The 19823-nt window shown below is 38.2% G+C and overlaps 1 protein-coding gene and 1 long non-coding RNA gene across 3 annotated transcripts in view; one reads left to right on the top strand and one right to left on the bottom strand.

The window, feature by feature from the left end:
• Window positions 1-19823, bottom strand: part of chchd6b (coiled-coil-helix-coiled-coil-helix domain containing 6b) — a 39597-nt gene that overhangs the window by 13432 nt on the left and 6342 nt on the right. Inside the window, exons 5-7 of one of the 2 annotated variants that reach the window (XM_088424313.1) lie at window positions 15018-15038; window positions 12554-12637; window positions 6141-6211 (exon numbers count right to left, since the gene is read on the bottom strand). In XM_088424313.1, the coding sequence (XP_088280439.1) occupies window positions 6141-6211; window positions 12554-12637; window positions 15018-15038 (176 nt within the window). The remainder of the gene's footprint in view (window positions 1-6140; window positions 6212-12553; window positions 12638-15017; window positions 15039-19823) is intronic. The other variant, XM_088424314.1, reaches the window with a different exon arrangement.
• LOC148419104 (uncharacterized) lies at window positions 8680-18132 on the top strand. Its single transcript, XR_015866689.1, has 2 exons — window positions 8680-8890; window positions 17753-18132. It is a non-coding gene; the product is annotated as an uncharacterized LOC148419104 (long non-coding RNA).

Here is a 19823-nt window from a genome sequence, read left to right as displayed (position 1 = left end):
CATGCGCCTCAGAAGTAAAGACACTTTTTGCACTTCTTTGCATCATCTCACAAGGTCATTCCGCAAGGACGTAATGTTCAGGGGCTATGTTGTAAAAAAATGTGTTTCAATGAACAGGTGCAAATTTGTATGCTTGTGAGTTATTGGCAAAAAAAAAGAAAGAAAAAAACTTCAGTTTGAAATGTTCATTTGACGATATTCTGAAGAAAATCTCTGATAATGATGATATTCCGAAACATGACACGTCATAGAGTACTGACTGCTTCTTGATCTGAATAACAGTTGGAACGTTCATGGAAGCACTGACGTGTGAGATGGTATGGTTTTAGAACGTCAAATGATGTAATGCAAAGAAACAATGCATTCACACTAATCCAACAAATGCTGCAGGCATTTTTGTTTTTCCTCAGTATGTCTTGGATTGGTAAATCCTGCCCAGGTTTATGTTTCTTCCATTCACAAGTGAGGTGAGTTGTGAATGTGAGTTGTGGTCGCTACTAGAGCCCTGGGCAACTGTGATGTCATTTTTGGTTGACAGGCCACTCCCCTGAGATGGAGATATACATATATTATATACATATATTATATTATTTATTATTATTATTATTATTATATGTGTGTGTGTGTGTGTGTGTTTTCTTTCTCCCCACAGAAGTAATTATTAGGGTCCTTCCCTGCCAAATGACCCAGGGGATTTTATAAAGCAGTTTGACTTTAACTTACCGGTTGATATTGATGGCCTAACACTAAATCTCTAGGGAGCTACGGCTTATCGAATGTTGTCATTTTTGGCATGGGTGTGGTCACCTTTCTTTAAACCCTTGTATTTAAGAAATAAGGGCACTTACGGCCATATTACAAGACCTGAGACTGGTAGCCACACTACTACTGAGAATCTTGGAAGCTAAGCAGTGTCAGGCCTGGTTAACAGTTGGATGGGAGAGAAGTGCCACCCCTCATGTAATATCATTTAGTGAACTAGACCTACAATTATATTTGAAACGTACTCTTGGTCATTGAGAACACATTTATTTGCAAGTTTTTGACATTTATATTGATTTAATTTATTCCTTTCTAATAAAAAATGTCTAAATCTTACACATTGTCCCTTCAAAGATCTGCTCTGAGGCCTAGTACCACCCAGCTGACTAATAGGCGGGCACACCATGAGCCTTGATATTACGTTGCATATTCTAATACAAAAAATGAAGTGTTTATTTGTCTGAAAAAAGTCGTTCAAAGAGTTTATATAGTAAGAATATAATTACACCAGGGTTTGATGTTTGACTTAAATTCTGACAGTTGTTCAGCATTCTGAATGAATCACTAAGAGGAAAAGATAACAGCAACAATAGCCCCAAGGTAATAATCCAAGCTCAAGTATGAAAAAAAAAAAACTAATTCTTTTCTCTATTCATGAAGAGGAACTTTCAGATAGCAGGAGTGTTCTAATAATGGAATCTGAAGCAGAAAATTGTCTTTGCTAATCTGCACCAACTGCCTCGTTTGACTGAAATTAAAGGTGAGCTCCTATTAGGAAACTATTAGCCACTTGGGCTTGTTTGACAGCAACAATTTTGCACTAAAAAGAAGCAAAACAACATGCAAATGGAATTTTTGCCTGTGATGTTTTGCATAAATATGCACAGAGTTGGGGAGGGAAGATTAGGCTCAAATCATTAAAGTTTCCCCATTCTTATTTGTCTCACCTTGGCGGAGTGCGGTTGACGTGAAGAGAGCTTAAATTCGAAGTTGCCACAAAGCGTGGCATTGGGGAATAAAGCAATAAGAGGAAAAGGCAAAGACTGTTAAGGCGTAACATTTTATTATTCCTTCTTTGTCTAAGTTAGTGCTGTTTGTGTGTGAACGGTTATTAAAGTAAGATGACAAGGATTTGCGCTCCTTTAAGGCAGAAGCCATGGCTTTATATCTTCAGTTTTTAATATTACGCTGAGTGAAGGGGAAGAACAGAGAGGATCAAAAATGTCAGGGCGAGGGTGAGATTAAAAGGAATTAGGGTGCATGCATCTTTCATTGTACAAAGCTTCGGGTGGAAGTTAGACGATGGTGTCTTAAGGATAACATTTGCGACAATAGATGTCAGTTATTACAAATCATAAAAGCAGGCGCTAATGCTTGGTCCCTAAAGCTATCTGGGGACTGACACAGCACATTAGGGTGCTGCCATTGACTAATTTTAGGTAGTCCTACTGTAATATCTCTGACACTTGCCAAGTAATGCACTTACTAAAATGTCGGTCTCAAACAAGTCTTATTATGTTTGACTGCATATGCAGGATTTTAGCAGGTAATGGAAATGTTCTGGAGGCAGCTCTAAAATGTTGAAGCCAGCAAACATTCTGAAGGAGCAGCCAGATTGATTAGAGATGTGCTTTTGCTGAGGGCTGCTCCGCATGTAAAAAATGGCTTCAAACTGCAGCATGGCAGCAGATTTTCAGCCCATTCTTCTTTTGTTATTTGGTAATACTGTACGTTATTGAGTTTGATAAACTTGAATTGTCACAGTCAGAGATGTCTAATTCCCACTATTGTCATTCAGTTTTGTTATGATTTTCAGCAGAATTGCAGTACTGAGTTTCTTGATGAAGTTTGTTGTTCCCATATATATTGAATTTAACATTTTATGTGTAAATGTCTGATGGGGGAAAAGTCTAACTTAACCTTTAAAGCATTTAAACCGACAATATGGATGTCACGGACTGTGAACAGATGCAGACAGTTGGAGTGCGGCGAGGAGATAGGAACGTAGGAGGACAATTTGCACTGTTAGCTTCGCTGATTGATCCCCACCATACTCACTTTGAGGGACTATAGGGAAGCGCGATGGAACGGGATAAGAGGAGGGTTTCATTAAAACAGGTGACATTCAGGAACAAGATAAGGTGCACATGTGCCCGCCTGTTTGTGTGTGACATCTATTTGCTGATAACATTTCAATCAGCGGAACTTCAGCGGTTGGACGACTCACTCAAATTGTGGCTGACGCCGGAAAGACTATCTGGCATCACTTATCATCACTCGCCATTTTTATTGTCAACCATTTCTATTTCAGGGCTCTGACGTTGGACTTTAAGAATCCATAACTTGAACAGTACATACAAAATGAATTTGATTGAGAAGAATGAGATGCTACTGTATGTAGTCTATTTTATTATGAGGGCTTGTAATCATTGTTAAAAATTGGGGAATAATTAGATTGTTAGATTGGATTGTTAAGTCCATTAGCACCTATTATCGCAAAGTAGCATCACACCAATCACGCTCCAATTACACCTCCAAATAATATCTGCATTCCTCCACTGCAAGCTGATACATTACCAACACATACATAAGAGCATTTTGAAAGCGGTAGTATTTTTGGTTCCCAGACAGACGGGACACAATATCCTTTTTAGAATGCTAAGATTGACTGGTGCTACGCCGCCATTTTGGAACTGCAAACTTGTGTACTTTTTGTCACTAAGAATTAAAAGGCAGAGTACTGATGACAAATGTTTTTGAAGATATTCGACAAATTTGATTGATGCTAATCTGCAACAGTCGGCCACAATCGCTTTTTGAATTGACAAGCTCACTTAAAGCTGAAAGGTCAGTCCAACTGAGTGGGAGTAAATGTGAGTAAACTTGTGTTGTCTTTATACTTTGTGATTATATAGCTCGTACAGGTTTTGTGATAAGTACATCAATAAAAGAAACTTCATACATTAGATGATAAATAGGTCCTTTTGTTCCAAATAACTTTTAAAATTCCTGACTGGTGTTGCTAATTTTCACCACACCTAAATTCATATCTATTATATGTGCCACTCACATTAAAATTCTCAATTTAATTCAGCATCTTTTAGAAAAAAAAAAAAAAAAAAAACACGACCCATGATTTTTCAAATTGGAAAAAAGATCTTGCGTCAAGGATATATTGTATGTATATACAGCACAATGTGTGTAAAGTGCTGTAGTTGTGTTGATGTTATTTTTTAGGGCAAATTGGTGAAGTGCTTTGGGGTGGTGCTCACCTCTAAGCCGTGCAACCCAAATAATCCAAGAAAAGATTCAGATTCACAAAATAAAGCTGCCATAAATCCAGATGATGGTGCTTTTAAGTGCGAGCTACCAGTGGGTACTTCATTTTTGAGCCTCACACACGGCATTCAAACATTGGTTGTCTTTACGTTCTGTCATTACAGAAGTCACTTAAGTCAAAACAAGTACTTCAAAGAGGATTTGCGAATTTTAAGATGTTGAGGTAAGCTAAGATGCAGTTGTGGGTCGGTTTAAGCGTGGGATGCCGTAGCAACAGATATGATTGCTATAGTTGAAACAAGACTCCCCGACCCAGCTTTTACTCTTGTATATTACTATCACTCGGATTTGTGCTCATTTTTGTACGTTTAAAAAAATAGTGCATTCATTTTCAGACATTAAAGTGTTCTCTGAAGTACTTAATGTTATGTTCCTGACCATGTTTAGTACAAAATCGCAACATTATTATTGCTTTTTTTTGTCTAGACAATGTTACATGTAAACTTTTTTTTTTTATTTTGGAAAAAGAAATATTTACTGCCAAACTAAGCTACGATATTTATTCATTTAAGTTTTCAGTTAACTTTGTCAAATATACTGAACACACTGGGAGCTGCTTGAATCTGCTACAATGTTAAAACACAACATTCTGTTGTCTAAATAAAAGAAAAAAAAATCTTTAGGGATACTTAAATGAAGTTAATCATTTGAAATGGCTTTTTTATTTTGAAGCCAATATTTTTTTTCCCATTTTGCAGCAAATGAATATCACTCCTAATATTTTGTCCTGGTCTCCTTGACAACTAAAAATTGTATTTTCCCTGGGGGAATTTTTTTTTTTTTTTAAAAAAACAGTTATTGGCCTTTCTCGAGACAATTTCTAAGAGACAGCAAAAAAAAAAAAAAAAAAAAAAGAGTGCAGCATCCAAAGCAAGAATAGAGTAGCATTTTTCCCCCTTTTATTTCATCAAATGTTACAAGGAGGTGGCAGTGACGAATTTGCAATGGCTCGCCCATACGGCATTGACTTTGCCTGCTTGGAACTCTCGTTGATTTGGTTAGTAGTCACAAACCAGCCATTGACAAATAAAGGGAGCAGCAGACAAAAAATGATGGTAAATTAAATCCTAAAAAATTGGAAATGTTGACCAACACAATGCCAGAAGAAAATGGCTACGGCTACATACAGACTATGGTCTGCTTAGGCTTTAAAAACCCACCCATTCTTCAGCAGTGAGTAAATAGAATAATTACAGGATGGTCAGTGTAGTGTGAAATGACAGTGACCACAGCACAATGAAATGCTGCCCAAATGTAGACAGAACATGACAAACACACATTTGCCTGCATACAGATTGTGCCCATATGTGTGGTGAAGATTGCAGTTTGTGTGTGAGAATTGCAAAATAATAAGCTGAAGACTGTAGTAACAAAATGCTCTTACTACCAGTAAAATTGCAGTGAATTGCTCTTGTAACCTTTTTATGAATATATAAACAACAATGGACAGGACATGCCTAATGTAATCATGTCAACCGAATGGCTGGCTTGAATTTTGTGAGTTAACCGGCATGGGGTTAAGTGGACGAACCGTTGAAAATGCTACTCAAATGCAAAATACAGATTTTCTCAGGCATTCTCATACTTTGCATTGAAAGAGCATTACCAAGAAAAAAAAATGTGTATTAGTTATTAGTTTATTATTATCTTCATCTTCTTTTTTTCCAAAAATGGCTACACAAGGCAATAGGGTGTAATCTACAACTGGGAGTGCCATTTCGGAATCAGTGCAGCAGTGAAAGAAAAACGTCTATTTTTTTTTTTTTTTTTTTTTGGCGCAGGTGAGCTTTGAGCTCCATTATCCTACAGGGAAACATGTTCTTTTGGGGAAATCATGCTGTTTGTGTTTTCCATCAGCAGACTGCAGCCTCTCACTGACTCGACTATTAAAAAGAACAAGTTTGCTGGCATGGATGACTTGCATATATTTCTGATTTTCCAGCTATATAAAGTATGTGTCTTTCAAAGGAAACTGAGTAATACGGCATAAACAGAGCAAGAGGGATCGGAAAAAGTCAGGTAAAAGTCACACATTTTACCTGATGTTAGCCTCTGCTTTGGTGGCTGCCTGGTTGTACTGCTCAGCACTTTGTTGGTAAGTTTCCAGATGCTGATGACAAAGAGAAAAACGATAAATATGATACGGATTACATCCAAGATTATATAATTACAGTCAATGTTGTGCTTCTTTTTCAGCAATCACCTGTGTATATATGCCTACTTTATTTTGCTATTTGATGTTCTTATGTTACTTTGCGTATCTTGAAAAGCGCTTATCAAATAAAATGTGTTATATTCTGCTTTTAATAATGTGAAAACAAAGTATTACCATATACATCCACACCTAAATAAATGCATTGAACATTGCTTTTATCACGGATCTTTATATTTCAGCACTGACAAACTCAACAAAATGAGTAGCGCATCCTCACAAATGTCAGATTCCCTAAAATAGAGACCTATGAATCAACAGCACTACCAGCTGATAGGCCGTAATGCTTTATTTCATGTTGGGAGAGTGGCATTTAAACTGCAATTACTGCACAGAAAGAGCTTGTGTCATGAAGGCGAGGTCATAAGAGGGTCTCCTCTATGGGAGTAATCATTGGTCAAAAGGCTTCGTATACTACATTGAAGCATTAAATGCTCACAAGAGAATTCAATAACAAAAAGTAATTTTACATCTAGTACAGTAGAACCTCTGAAGTCAAATTCATCAAACTCAAATGATATTGAATTGTGGCATTATTTTGCGGTCATAAAGTTCACTAATGGCAGTCTTATGCTATTTCTGATAGTTGGCAAAAAACGCAATGCACATTCAATAATTGGGGCCAGGACATCACGGTCATAGCAACAAAGCTTTCTTGCAAGTTTAAATGACAGTGATCTTTTTTTTTAAATATTGCAATGCATAAAATGTTTACCGTTGAGGACATCGTAATGCCATTGGGTTCTATGTAAAAAAAAATAAATAAATAAATAAAAATAACAGTTTCTCTCATCATCATCCCATAGACAGTTTTTATGCAATATTCCAGAAAAAAATACTTAATTATTCCCCATATTCCAAAGGAAGGGTGAAAGAGGAAGAAGATAATTGAAATAAGTGAGTAGGGAAAGCGATGGGATCAACAAAACACTCTTATGCTATCCTCCTGCATTCTATTCTGCAATGCCCCCTGGTCATTCTCATATCTCTTTATTTCACACTGATCCACATCCTTCTCCTGATCCCGATGTCTGGTGTTGGAAAAGACTTAAGTAATTTCATAGATATAGTTTCCTTAATCCTATCTGCAAGTACGAGCAACAATGAAATAGTCTGCCCTGGATACTTTGCTGCGCCTCAAGAAAAGACGGCAATCCCGAGTGTAATGGCAAGAAAGAATAGTGAAAATGCACAAGGCAGATCGATAGATATTGCCCTACCAACAACCTGGATAATTTAACAGTCCTGCTGTGGTGTTTGCAATTGATGGACTCAAATGCATGTAATGTACTGAAAATAACATAATATACAGAGGCTTGGAGGCAGTCAAAAAAAGATTATATAAAAATAAAGGGATGGGCAACAGGAATTAAATGAGCTGAAAATACTCAATTAAAATGGTAATATTCAAGTGCTACGTTTGTCCCGCATTGACATTCCAAATCTGAAAAAAAATACTACGCTTACTCACATTGAAGTAGAAGGGAATATAAGACCCAATGCAAGCAAAAATAACGCATTCACTGCCAATGACAGCTACAGACGTCAAAATACATTTTCGTGTTGGAAGCTCTAATTGCATGAACTCAATCAATGCCAGCCCTTTCAGGTTTTTTGCTATTGCTGTACTGCCTGCCCATGGCAGAGAATGAGCTAAGTCATATCTGCCATCTAGTGGTGAATGATGATATTACAACTTGAAAATATATGGTGGAAACCCATTATTTGCAAGGGACAAGTGGTGAGTAATCTACTAATGAGTAATCACTAATCTAAGTGGTGAGGGAAGAATCTACGGATACTCTTTGAAATGTAAATTAACAATTCAAGTTTAGCTCGAGCAGAGTCTGGAATGGATTGCTTGTATATGAGCGTTAACATCGGTGATTTTGGATATACACCAACATAATCTGATAATGCTTTTTTGTCTGACGTTACACCAATATCGATATCAGATCAGGACACCCATACTAAAAATGGTGATGAACCTTCAACATAAAGTGAAATTTCGAGAAGAACTTTTGTGATTGTGTTGTTGAGGCTGGAGTGGGGGGATGTTTGCATTAAGCTACATTTTGCTTCCTTTTTTGGGGGGGGTGGGAGCCCATACTCAGCTCTTTGACATCAGAGGAATGTCAACGCTATCAGCAGCAAGCACAAAAACCAAGCTCTTCACAGTCATTTGCACATGTGGGGACAAAAGCCCAAGAGAGAGGCAGCAAAGGGGAATGATAACCCTCAACGGAAGGAAGCTATGATTTGGGGGGTGTAGGAAAGGCTCATGGAGGGGATTAGTGTGGGTGCATGGGAGATGAATGTGTGGGTGTAATCTTGCATACATGCAGGTGTGTGACTAAATCCGTGTATGTGCGTGAACAGTTGTGTTCCAATGGCGCCTGCATGCATCTTCAGACAGCACTCCAGAGGCTTCGGATTGAGATGGTCTGATGTCAGGGTGTGGATGGAGTGTTTTTTTTTTTTTTTCTTTTTTTCTTCATGCCCCCCACTCGGACGACGGGAGATTATTTTTTTACGGAGGAAGGTGCCAACAAAGAAGCGGAGAGGGGATTAAAAGAGGTGAATTTTAAACCGACACTTGTTTACAGAGTCAGGGGTGTTTTGCCACAGGAAGACATGCTGCACCTGAACCGATTAGGAAGTCCTTCATTAATACACAAGAAAGCAGCCGCAGTCAGGAGTGGATCGTTATGTTTTGGCGTTGCTCCGTTATGTACAGTATGCAGCAGGAACAGATTGATATATCACAACTACTTCTGCACTGGCCTGCCCCAGTAAACACAAATATACACATACGTACACTCATTTGTGTCCGCCTGATCCAAAATCCATTTTGAGCCTTTAAGCAAACAGTAATCTGTTATCATCCACCCCTTTGGCAAACCCAAGCCAGTGTGTTTGTGTCCATCTACTCACACATAACACCACATACATACAAACAAACAAATATATGTATATACAGCTATTGATAAGATAAAGTAAAATGTTGATTCAGTGAAAGATCACACACCAATTAGCGAGGAAGTCCTCAACTTAATCTGGTTGCACTTATCTTTAACTAAAACATGCACGTACCCTCATTTAATGAGGATAACCTGTTACCTTTTTAACAATAATGCGGCTAATTTATGAATTTTTACGGGCTAGCGTGCCTCATTTTAATGTATTTAGGGCCATTCCCAATCCTACACCTTAGCCCACGGTTGTGTGCGTTCATGGGAACTTGGGTTGCTCCAGTCCTGACGGGGCTTGGTCTCCCATCAGAAAGTGACAACAACTCTGAGATGTGGCTTGCTAGCTAGTTGATGTGAGACCAATTCATGATTCTTAGGGCCTAGATGCACCAGTCCGATATCGAAAGTTCAAAAGTGTCCGGACATCGGTATGTTTGCCATCTATTTAGTTAATAAAAAAAAAAAAAACGGACGTTGCGTCAAAGCTGTTGGGGGCGTTTCCGTGGATTCGGCATGTTGCAACGTGTGATAATAAAATAAGGGTATGTCATCAAAGTGAAGAAAGCCACACAATAAGAAGATATGAGGAAACAACTGGATGTACTACATAGGATTTGTCAGCATCGCACAATAGTGTGAAGAGCATGAGTGTTTGTTTTGTGTAAGAGTCCATCGTGAGCAAAAAAGGAAGCAATATGCATTGTTTATGTATTTGTCTTGCCCCCGTAGAGGGCTTTCCAGTTGGCTTTTTCTAAAAATCAGGAATAGTGACTACCGCCACAGATGGTATGGAGGGGGATTACTTCTCACGCCTGCGCATAAGGTACTTATGTAAGTACCTTGTGGCAGTTCTGTTCCATCATCCGTTATTTATTTCTCTGCATTGATACCTGTGGCTTACAGATAAGTAACTACAGCCTATAAAAGATATAAAGGTAAAGAGTACATTTTGTTTCTCTTTTAAATTTAGTCAGTGCTGCTAATATTCATGTGCGCTCAATAGTCCGGAATTTACGGGAAGGTATATTAATATATTAATGCGTTATATTAATCACTATCAGACAAAATACTGCCGTTGAAAGACAGTTGAAAAGGTATCGTGGCTGAAAGATAGATATGATCATTGGAAATGTGCATTAATATTGGTTTATAAGGAGAAAACTTGGTGTTTGGCTGTTTTTCAGCATTTATGGTTGTGCCCCAAGACAGTACATCACAATTCAATTTATAAGAGGCCATTAATTTCAGTTTAAGGGAATTTTCCACAGGTATGGGAGAAAGAAGATAGGCATAGAAAGGTGGAGAGGGCAGAGGAGGAGACCTGGATGAATTAAGTGCTAGATTGGAAATGGAAGAGAAGAGGAAGCCGATAGATGCCTGCTCAGGAGAGACTGTCTGCTTAATTCATAGTCTATATAGCTTCTTTATCTCTCGCTTTCAGTTCCCCTCTTTCTCACTCCCTCATCCGCATGCAGGTCAGCTATGAGCAAGTAAGGATGGAAAATGTCGAGGAAAGGGGACTGAGGCAGCAAATGCAGAAAGATAGAGCATCCTCCACTCTTCTGCCAATCATTCTCCATCAAGCGTTGCGGGACCATGCCATTTAACTCAACTATGTAGACGCATTTCTTCCACAGTGGGTTAAAGGAAGCTAGAGGCAGGAGCCAGATAAGGTCCACTCTGCCTGATGGGACCCTGCTCAAGGGTGCGACAGATGGTCTCAAATGAAAACTGTAAAAAAGGGTTGGGCGTGGAAGTAATGACATACTGTAGGTTGAATTTATAGTTTACAGTACATATTTACAGCCTAGGTTGTGCTAAGCTTAGCTTTCTTGCATTTTACCACAAAGTCAGTTCTAGCCAGTGCTTGTTTTTTGACTTGTGACTTGACTTGTGAGAGCCAGCCTATTCATGGCCACTGTAGTGGATATGTGTTTTTGGTCTTAGTCCGTTCACTCTTTCAAGCTACTCTACTAAGTCCTTGTGTGCTCGGTAGGTGGCATCCTGGCCTTTCCAATGATGTCTCATGAGTTTGGGTGGAATGCACTTTGCTGTCTTACTGAGACAACATGGACACAATAATGGACACAAATGAAACGACAGTCTCTTGCTCGTCTCTCTATTTTGAAATATAAAAGTATCAAATGTTGAATAAAGAGGGAAAGCAGTCTAATGTTTTTGGAGAACTGTAAATAAGAGACCTACAAAATACAGTTTCAGAATCTTCAGAAAAAAAAGTTAAGTTATTCATATATGTAGCCTTGTACTTCCAGCAGAGCAGAATAACTGTACCCAAAATTCCACAAAGGTTGCAGGGAAACAAAACAATTTTGTAGCTCTAAATTTAAGCCAAATCTCATATGTACGTTAACATTAGCAATAAACTATACCTCGCTGTAATTACTTTGAGTTTTATAAAAAAATATATCCACATTTCATTTTGCCTTTATATGTAATACTAACATTCACTATTTTCAAAGCTGCTCTGTGTTCTTTTTACCTTTTCTCCTTCCCATTGTGCTAATTTCACCTTCTTGCATCTTTTCCATCTGTCACTAAGAGCATGAAATCATACAACCCTGCGCCTCACAGCCATTTACCAAACGTAGCGGCACAGTCTTCACTATTACTGAAGTCTGCGGTACCAGGTAAAATGGAAGTAACGGTACAAAACACTAGCACATTAGTGTTCCAGTAGATAAAAAAATGTCGTAATTTTTTAAAAGCACCCAACAAAGGATGGCTTGTTTTTTTGTCCCAAAAACTATTCAGGGTCGCTAGCAAAGACGCGTAGGAAGACAGTACATTTGATTAGGCAACTAAGGAGCTCCCAGTGAAACAACTCTTGGGTGCTGGTCTATCAACACTGAGTTCTGACTCTCACTGACTCATCTGCCTGAAACTGAAACTTTCAGTTCATTTACATTTTGACATTGTTATGTAGGCTTGACATTTCTGCGAGAGTGTCTTGTGCGTGGGTGAGTTTTTACTCTCTGGGGGTCGAGAATAACGTCACTTTAAGACTTGTTGTGATACTCTCGTGGCATGACGACATCTCTGCGAATGCATGCACCATTCTAGTCTCGTTAAAAGGAAACACCAACATTTCAGAGAGAAAACGTCTTTTGTTCTCCATAAATAGGGCAAAATGTGCACCAATAAATTGCTGTCATGTACCCGCCGATTCATTGAAACATGAAGTATGTTAAAGTGGAAGCCTAAACTGAATAAAGGGTAATATTTGGAATATATAAATGTTTTTTCTTACTTTCTTCTCCAGTATCTCAAGTTGATTTTTGTAAAAGCTGGAAATGCTGGTCAACTCTTGTTCCTTCCTCTCCAACTGTTTTGCCTGTGAAAAAGCAGGGATAAGATAAAGTTCAAGAACCGGAATTTTGAGAATAGGGCACAAAATCAAACCTGTAACCTTCAGGTTAGAATGCAATCTACAACCTGAGCCGTGAGACTAAAGACTTAAATGAGTTCCAAAATATAAGCATCATTTAAAATATGAATAACAATGTGTCAGTGACTTAAACAAAAAAAGCCTCAATGATTTAAGGTCATATATATTGTATAATACAATGTTGAATGAAATACTGGGGCAAACACATTATTCTATTAATAAATCAGTTCACCAAAAGCGCTTTGCAAAGTCAAAAAAGGTAGTATTGGATATGGGTTTGGTGATGAACATTACATTGTCTTGACCTCAGTTTCATCAAAGATTGTGAAGCGATACTCCATTAAAGTATCATTCTGCCCTGAAAATTGTTTACGATATGCTTGGACTGTAAAAATCCAGATGACTAAAACTGATTTATACAAGTAATCGTGATTACAATATTGATCAAAACAATTGTAATTATCATACTGGCCAGAATCTTGCAGCTTTACAGAGTCCCAAATCCCAATATTTATATCTTTATGCCAAAATCTGTTTTCTCCCAATGGCATTGTACACCATGCAGTGACAACATAGATTGTAATTTTTATTCAAATGTATGAGCATCAGCTATGACGTCATATTGCAACAGTGACTGATGTAAGGACAACAGTATATGACTGAATATTAAAAGCAATACGCTTTAAGGCAATTAAATCAAAATGCTTAATGGACCCCTAGATAAGTCGAAATGATATTGAGCGTGCATATAATGCATGTAACAAAACTTACAAAACTACTCGCGGTGCATGCAGCAGTGGCAGCGAGAGCTGGCAGGGCTGACCATGTGATGGAATGCTTTAACATGACCACCAAGCTCAGCTTATTGCAGGCGGAAAGATGGCTGAAGAAAGAGAAGTTGTTTTGGGCCATGGCAGCATGCAAGCAGAGCAACATAGATTGTAAATGTCAATAAAGGTTTCTGTGCAACATAAGACGGAAGTCTGACTGAAGATACTACTATACATGCAGTGCAGTAATTATGTATGTCAAGGCACACTAAGCTATAAATGTGAAAATAAAAATGTTGTGATGAACATCACAGTGTAGCCTGAATTCAAGCACCACTTAAAAAGTTAAGTTCAACCTTTTTTTCTTTTTATTTTTTTGTGATCTGAACATGCCAGCGGTTGACCAATTATGGTGTCAACATTCACTGTGTTTGACTCTAAAGGTTCCTCTGTTGTCAGACACAAGTAGAACATTCAGTTTTCAGAGACAGGATAATACACAGAGGATAAGTAATATCCTCACACATAAACACTCAGTCGCACAGAATGGAAATATAGTTCCTTTATCAGTCATTTAGAAAGTCTCGTGGTGAAAATAAGACTTTACATTTGCACACACTTTAAATTACTGAAACGTTTGTTGTGATTTTTTGGTAAACAATCCCTGAATTAAAAGTACCCCACTCAATTAGCAAAGCTGTGAAGGTGCACCTATTTATTAACACATTCACTGCCAATGACAGCTATAGACGTCAAAGATCTTTTTCTACTGCGCCGACAGTGAATAAGTTAACTTTCACTGCCATTGACAGTTACATAAAGTCAAAAATCAATTTTAACTGGGCTGGTAGTGAATGAGTAAATGGGATAATCATTGAATGCTTGGCAACTCCTGACCACACTGGACCCAAACAAAAAAGATGATGTGAAAATTTGCTTGTGGTAAGGCAGCAAAAAAAGTCTCTGGTAGGGTTTCATTGAACTCATTACACTACAACTGTGCAACTGTACAACAAAACAGTGTGCTGTGTGTAATGAACAGGTGATGTACAGATTGTGATACGTATGGATAAAAAACATGTGCTTGCACAGTTTTCCGTCCTCTTTGCTGATAGCGCACATGCTCACACAGAGATTGACATTACACTTATTGTAATCCAGTTTATCCCAACTTAACAGGCATCTGCATCCCTAAAGAGCACATCTGCAAATCCTCATACTGTGCTGCACGCTGCACTTTTTTTTTCTTACCGCAGCGGCTGTTTGATGCTCAAGGGCCCGTGTGTGTATGTGTGTAAAATCACCTCAGCCAGCAGCACAGATGATGTGTAATTTTCTGGCTGAATACCTCCCAAAGTGTTGTTGTGTGGAATGGTGCTGGAAACACACTCACACCCTCGCTTTAATGGACAATGAAAACATGACATTTGAATAGAGAGTGTGTGCGTGTAGGCGTGTGTGTGCATGTGTGTGTGTGAGAGAGAGAGAAAGAGAGAGAGCGGTAGAAAAAAAAGCAAGAAAAGGTGAAAGACACCAGCAATGGCAGGCTTGCTTACCCAGGCATCTAAATCGGTAGGCTAGGAGAGAAGAAGGTACAGCGTTGAGTACTAAAGTAGAAGTTACTGGGATAAGAGAAATTTTGAAAGAGTAGTAAAATGACAGACAACAAACATGAAACTGATGTATGATTTCGAAAAGTAAATGTTAAAAATACAGAATCCAAAATAAAGATCATCACCAACACTAAACCCAACACCCCAAAAGGAAAATAGACTACAGCCAGTAAAAAAAGACAAAAAAAAAAAACATAAATCAACAAACAATTTGAACATCGGATGACAGGCCTCTAGCCAGAGAACCCTTTGGGTGCCATGGCAACCGAATTTCTCACTGGTACACTTAAAAAAATGAACAAAATAGTATAACATTTGCTTAGGTGCAATTTTAATGACAAAGCCTGACCCTGTTATATTTTCTAATTTATATCAAAACACAAGTTTTGATCATTTATTGATTGTCTGCTGCAGCATACACCACAATCATCGGTGCTGGGTTTAAATTAGAGATGTCAAAATTAATAGATTGATCGACATCTAATCAATTAACAAATTAATTGACAACTATCTGAATCCAGTAGTCCAGTAGAGCAGCTATATCTAAAGTCCGGCTCAGGGGCCAAATTATTAACGTGACCTGTCAGCACAGTCAACCATGGTAGAAAATACACAACTACAAATAAGCTATTTTGTATTTCAACAGAGGATGGCAGAAGACCTGTGGCTGCTCTTGTGGATTGGGGAGGTTGGCATTTAAAAATGGACAAAACAACTGTACAAAAACTCACAAAATTGGAAAAATAATTTACGATACAGTGTTGGTGTGCATAGTGCTGCACAAAGCACAATGTTGTGGTGGGCAAAATTGGAAGAAAACATAGATTTTGATATGCTGCTTTTAATATTGTAACATGACGATGATAATATTGTGCCTGGTCAACGCCCAACGTTTTCACCAAATCTGACCCTCTTTGCAAAACATTTAGACACCTGGTTTAGACCTGTTATTTTGGCTAGTATTGATCAAAATGCTCTCATTTCAGACCCTCAACTAAGAAGAAAACTGCAGCATATTGGCTTTACTTTTTAAAACCCAGTGTCTGCCCTTTCATTTGTCAAAAAGCAGCGTGCATCATTCAGACCGCTGATTTGATATCAAACTGACTTCAACCATGAATGCAGTATCACACCACGCTAATAAACAAACAAAAAAGTCCATCTATTTTAATGTGCGTCCATCCTCCTACACCCCCACCATGTTTAACCTTCTGTCGTGGCTAATCCGCTTTGAAAGAAACCCACCTCCTCATACTCCGGGGAGGTATAAACATTAGCTAATATAAAGTCAACAAGATGCAGGCAAATACTTGATACTTGATATGTAAGCCTCCCTTTAAATGAGGGCAAATAAAGTCAATGTTGGCTATTGAATGATTTTATGGCTGAACCATATAACTAAAAGGCCATACAGCTAACAATAAAAAGAAACGCTGAGCTATTACCTGTGATGTGCATACACAGCTAATAAGCCCCAAGACAGTCAAAGACCACGTTCTGTATCGACTATATTGTACGGAGCTGCCCTTGTGTATTGCAAAACCTTCATTTTTTTTAGACGCAGGCCTGAACATTATTTTCCAAGCACTGTTTAGTAGTAGTATCTAGGGCAAATGTTGATTGTCTTGACATTAAAATAGCTCAAATAGGGTTGATATACAGTATATCAATGGCACAGTATTCATTTATAATAAGTATGAAGTAACGTCAATAGAATCTTAAATAATAACCATGCTCATTTGACCTTTTTTCATGAACATTTAAAAAGCAGTGAAAATGTCCTATGCAGCCTCACTAGTCACAACATGGCATTCTGATTCACATTCTATAACTGAAATATAAGTTACGCAGCAAAATCAGACTATTCGTCAGTTTAAGTTTAGCTAGTAGCAAAATGGTCACCCGCTGAAATTGATAACAACAGGTGCATTTTGCTACTTAATCCATACTCCACAAACACAATATAAACCAGAATACTGTTGTTTGGACTAGATGGCCTGCATAGAACATGTTATTATAAAACACTGACTTGCCCTTTAAATCTCTAAAGGGGCTACCACTTTTCATCAGTCACTTCTATATCTTTGCTAGGAAATCCCAATGCACCCATACTACTTTTAGAACAGGCTAAGGTTACTCATCTGGCCCTTGGATGCGGCCTGGTGGCCTTATAGTCTAGAGTCAGTCAAGAGACAGACGACAAAAACAAAAACCACAAGCGCTCTTGTCTTTCCCCAAACATTACTAATTAGCATTTCTGTACAAAGTGTGCTTGTGCAAAATTAAACTTGCAGCCACTCAGACTCCCTCCAAGAATTTCAAATAGCGGCCAGCGTCCTAGCACATTCCCTGAAAAAATAAAAGAGCAGATGGTCAAACTGAGATGTGTCAGGGTGAAAACACAGAAAGCAACCAGCAGAAACCTCATCACTCCTCAAGACATATGACACGTAGCACCACCAATGCAGTCTTCTGTTTTCATTGTGTATAAAACTTAAGTTTTATTTCCTGTGGAACCTGTCCTCGGCTATAAAAGCAGAAAATAATGGACATCTAAAATATTTGAAGTAGGGAGATGTGTCTTGGCTTCTTGATGATGTGAATTGTTCCAGCTCAATCAATATCACATGTTAATTTGTGCGCGAGCTTGAGGGAAAGTTTCCTCATGTGAACAACAGGTCTTGCCCCGCTGTCTTCTTACATCACCACAGCCCACCGACGGGAGATGTATTCCGCTCCTACGCGTTTGTCCTTTGAGCCGACAAGATTTGTGCCAGGGCGCTCCCTCCTCCGTCACAGCGCCGCACCGATCGAAATCTCGTCAGCCGGCGAGGACTCTCCTCGTCAGCGAATCACGTGTGATGGAGTGTATGTGTGTGTGCAAAGGGCTTAGCGGCATTAACATGATGAGAAAAAATGTCACACCGGTGATTAGAGGAGCTGATAACAACCGACTTAACCACATGTGAATATGTCTGGATTATTGTTCAATTTTGTGAGTGTGTGACTCTCAGATTCCAACAGAACCATTACAATAAAGAATGATGTTATATCTTTACTTGAATCTGCAAGATCCTTTCCCCTCCACATGCATTCATTTTTCCCCTCTGTGCACACTCCCCTTCACCTCCACCCCCGCTCTGTCTTTGCTAACAAGCAATGCAGGCTATCCAGCTGAATGCCTGTCAGATTCAGACATCGGAATGTATTATATAGTGTGCTAGATAGCCCGTCCCTGATGGAGCCTCTATTTGAGCCCTCTTGCCAGATGCTTCCAAGTGATTGCTGCTCCAGAAACGGCTGCTACCTTACAGTGCTTACTATAATACTCCTATATTCGCTCCATGAAGGCAAAATGTATTTATTTATGATCCATGTGGGAATATAGCAGGCCTGCTATGCTGATTTGTGTGACGAATTCTACCGGGCGATGTTCCACTTGGTGTTGTGTCAAAGAGAACCACATTACCACCTAGCAGGAAAGTTAATCTGGGTTTGGTTAAAAAAAAAAAAAAAAAAAAAGTGAACTTCATATGGGTATAATTAACTGGTAAGTCACTTGTTGAAAACAGTGGAGCAAAATGGAGTCCACTACTTGGTTGCAACCAGCAATGGTGCACTCAAGTTTGTATGAACACGTTATGACATGCACAAATTAATAAAGAAATCAATAAATAAAGCAGTATTCGTCAGGCACAAGAAAATCTAATGTAAGGCTTTTTAGCTGCGGTTTTAATGCAACTTGAAAAGTACTGCTCATATCCTACTGCATATACTTACTCATACAGTACATTTATATAAACATAAATAAAAGTCATAATTTCATTGATTTCTAGTTAACTCGCAGCTAAATGTAAATGAATCACACATTTTAGACCTCTTTCAAATGTGCAAAATGCGTTTCATAATCTTGCTGACTGACAAAAGTGGATAAATGTTTACAGCTGTTTCAGCTGAAAAACGTTCAGGATGGTATAGTGTATCTTGGCTCCGGTGTCTGCAACATTTTCCACGACTCTGAAATCTTTGCTTTCAATGAGGACGGGGAGGTTGAATTTGCTCCAACTTTTATTTTTGTGGGTCCTACAACGCAAGCTTGACTTCCCCAATGGGCTGCGTGATGACGCCATGATTCATGCACCTCAGACAGAAGCTGACAGTCAGCAAAGTGGTTTAACATGTTTTATTCTTTTGTTTCTTTTACTTACAATGTTATGGGAAAGTTTATTCATCATTTTTTGTACATTTAATTTTGAAGTTTAAAATCAATTCTGAATCGTAGCAAATGAGAATACCGATTCTTTTGTGACTCGATTTTTTTGCACAATCCTACGATTTAAGGTCCTAATTTACACTAAATAAATGTTGAGTTTGTAATGACCTGTGGGAAACATGTTTTATGTTTGTTTTTTTTAAGATGCAGCGAACTATTAGGTGAAACATCAATAAATGGGTCTATTTTTTTTTTTTTACTTAAGGCACAATGGATTATAAAAGGGGCATTATCTTTGTGAAGAATGATATGCTAAATAGTTTACATTTAGTTTAGTTTAATACTATTTTCTTTAATAGATTAATTTCATGCTAGAAATAGCCAAAGCTAAATGCTAGCTTGCTTGACAGTTAAAAAATTTGCAGTCAATACACTTACAAGATACAACAACTTTATCACTTCTCACTAACCAACTAAATCTCTGAAATGGGGCTCGTACTTTTGAAAATAAATGATTGTAAATCTTGTATAAGTAG

This window comes from Hippichthys cyanospilos, chromosome 9 (genome assembly GCF_059441005.1).
Source record: "Hippichthys cyanospilos isolate Australia breed blue-spotted pipefish chromosome 9, RoL_Hcya_1.0, whole genome shotgun sequence".
NCBI classification, from domain to species: Eukaryota; Metazoa; Chordata; class Actinopteri; order Syngnathiformes; family Syngnathidae; genus Hippichthys; species Hippichthys cyanospilos.
This window is presented reverse-complemented; position numbering and strand designations above follow the sequence as displayed.